Source organism: Ylistrum balloti, unplaced genomic scaffold, assembly GCF_031769215.1.
Source record: "Ylistrum balloti isolate Yb309-2 unplaced genomic scaffold, AGI_CSIRO_Ybal_v1 Utg370616, whole genome shotgun sequence".
NCBI classification, from domain to species: domain Eukaryota; kingdom Metazoa; phylum Mollusca; class Bivalvia; order Pectinida; family Pectinidae; genus Ylistrum; species Ylistrum balloti.
The window spans coordinates 14,353-17,569 of NW_026782378.1; the positions used below are offsets into that span (position 1 = coordinate 14,353).

General features: G+C 38.8%; 1 protein-coding gene across 1 annotated transcript; it reads right to left on the reverse strand.

Annotated features, from left to right (window-relative positions):
- Positions 1-266: 266 nt before the first annotated feature.
- On the reverse strand, positions 267-2,441 carry LOC132557040 (uncharacterized). Its single transcript, XM_060221505.1, has 2 exons — positions 2,225-2,441; positions 267-1,579 (listed from the first exon to the last, which is right to left on the reverse strand). Exons 1-2 carry the CDS (start codon positions 2,439-2,441, stop codon positions 267-269), a joined length of 1,530 nt encoding a protein of 509 aa, XP_060077488.1.
- Between the last annotated feature and the right edge of the window lie 776 nt (positions 2,442-3,217).

The window sequence follows — 3,217 nt, forward strand, 5'->3', positions numbered from 1 at the left end:
GTCATTTCCCCTCAGTGTCCTTTATACACAGTTTGACTGTACTTATAATCAGCATCATCATTTGAACACAATATGGTTGCAAACAAATATTTAAATATAGAGTTATAAAATATTAATAATATATAATATTCTTAATATGGATTAATTATGATCCAGACAATGCTAAATCATTCAGAAAAAAATGCCATATTCACTAATTTCAAGATTTCACATTCTTTTGACAAATACACTACTTTAAGTGTAAAATGTATGAAGTGTTTTCATTGTCAATCAAAATTCACAATAGAACCACACAAGTTGGTCAAACTACAGCAAACAGTAACAATTTTGTCTACAGCTGGAACATCTCCTGTGCGCGCAATCAAATAGTCTACAGGTAAAGTATCTGAAAGAATTGTAAACTTGTTCCTAACCAGTCCAATCACGCGTTCCACATGAATGCGGACATGTGCAATGTTTCTTGTGGATTCTACCTCAAGTGCTGACAACTGGCTCTTTCCTTTAGTAAAACTCGGTATTTTAACCTCCGCACACATTACACCGACACTTTCCTGAATGTCGAAACCACGGTCAGCAAGTACGATATCTCCTGGAAGAAGTTTCTTTAAAAAGCCACTGTTTTCCACAATATACTTGTCACTACTGCGTCCTCCCCAAGCATTTGACAGATAGGTTATACATCCTTGAGGGGCTATTCCAATTAATATTTTTACAGTATTATGGTGTTTATACGAAGACCATGTCTTTGCTCTTGCAAGAAGATTTGAAGGCCGCTCAATAAAGATTTCAAAACAATCAATGATAACAGCGACTTTCAAGCCAAAATGCTTCCTGAATTCCATGGGCATTGAAAGTCTCAGTTCCTCTCTCTCTGGCCAGTAAACAAACTCTCGCAGTCTAATGTATAAAACGTCCAATACAGTTAGGAATGTCCTTGATGCGGTGGGCTGTGAGATATTGAAGATATATCCAAGAAACTGAAGGGAGAGTGTAAGTCGCAGTTTCATCAGAGTCATAATAAATCTCTGAAACTTTGAGAATGTCACACGGCCGCTATCTGGAATGTAATCTTTCACAAAGTCGAACACAGTCATCAAAGTTAAAAATCCTGGAAGCCCTGTGAAGCAGTTTACCTTCTTGTCATTGTCTCTGAATGCATCCTCACTGAATATCTGCCCTTCCAGGATATGTTGCCTTAATGTAAGGTTTTCTGTTGTCCGCTCCTGACACTCTGCATTTAACTTCTTCAACAATTCTTCCTTTTCCTGACTTCTAACCTCCATTAGGTCTTTCGCTGATTCTGCAGGGAAGAGAGGTCCTAATTTGAAGAAGTGAACAGGTTTGTCATCTTTCTGAAGCCAATCACACACCTGTGGCTGACTGTCTTGGACACTACATGTGGATAAATCCATTAAAGCTCTGGCAGCTAAATGCTGTTTCCGCTTGTCATCACGTTGGTTTGCCCGTTGGAAACGCTCACTCTGGCTGCTTGGAGTTGTTGGAGATGTCAACTTCCTATTCAACTTCAATGAGGGGACCCAGTCAGGATTTGCTTTATCAAAAATCTTTGATGGTTTACCTGCAAAAAAAAAAGAAAAATCTTAAAAAAAGGAATGGGATTAAAAATAATGAACTGGTTACAGAACTAAATACTTATTTTTTCATCACACTATTTATTTATAGTGAGACAGGCCTGATAGTGTATGTATGTTACATGTACTTGAAGTTGACCTGGTTTTTATATATGATAAAAGAGATAATATAAGGACATGTTATGATCAAAGTATATTATCACGGACTTATAAATATGGATATAAGTCCCTGGTATTATTGATATCTTTAAAAGAATGCATCTACTACATACATTGTAGTTATACAAGATCGTACGTAACTACTAGTCGGTACTAGGCCTAGAGCCTAAATAAAGATATAAGATTATTTCCGGTACAGGACTCGTATGTTGTTCGAAAGCACCACTAGGAATAAATCACTTCGAGTGAAGTAAAACACGTCATATAAATATTGGATAAAACAATAAGTTCAGATTTACAGGTATTTGCACCAAATGCCATGTTACAAAACTATCGCATGCTGTACTGTACTGTACGGTGTCTCATTATAAATGTGATTCGCATTATTAGTGCACGTTTCCAAAACTCGTGCGACTTTAAATATTTTATGTAGCTAAGTAGTAAATGAAATCAATTGATGTCAGTTTATCTACCTTCTAAAAAATGATCCGAGCACACTTTAGAATGGGTTGATGGCACGAAGTCCTTTCTGCCTATGGCCGCGATCCATTTTGTTCTTCTCTCTCTGCTGAGTTCTTCTGTCCATTTGTCCTCGTGGAGTCTTACAGTAGGGAATCCATAAAAACCACGCTTTGTTCCCCTGTCGTTCGCCCGATTCGTACAGCCGTACACTACGCAGGAGTGAACCATCGTCTGTTTGTTTAAATGTGCTTCGCTCGAATGACTGATTATTATCGCTTGACCCACAATATGGCGGAGGTCGCAAGATGCCCGGATGTGTGACGTCATGGGAATTCTATCTATACCTAACATCTGACTAAATTAAGCCGGACCAGGCATTCGGATACCCTCCCCCATTCTAACTAAATGGCTGTGAATGGTGCTCCGCCCAAGTGTTGGTCGTATCAACTCTAGCCACAAGGACTAGAGCCCCACTCGAAGCCAACCTAACTAACCTATCAAGCCGAATAACCCACCCTGTGAATTTTGACTATGGAGGAGTCAGGACAAGGTTAATCGAAAGTGTAACCTAACCGAGACGATGGATTGCAACACAAGAGAGAACAACAGTTTACACTATTTACATTTATTACAATTTACAAAACTACTGTCCAAAATGTACATATGGCATACCCAACATGATGAAATCTCTCACTCCACAGATTCATACTGCCAATAATGATATTTCACACCAGTCTACACACTATTATGAAGATGCTACACAGAAATAACTACTACCTAAACCTATAAACTATAAACTGTAACCTACTCCTGGTATTCACATCTTATATACACCATATACACCCTACAGTTCATATATATGACTGGTTCCCCTGCATAGCCCACACAACAAAGTTTGTAGATCCTGACGTAGAGATGCCTCCTCCGTCCTTCCATAGAGTGACTGTAAGTGTCCACATCTCCTGACTGTAGCACAGGACCGTATATGGCACAGTTCCACCAAA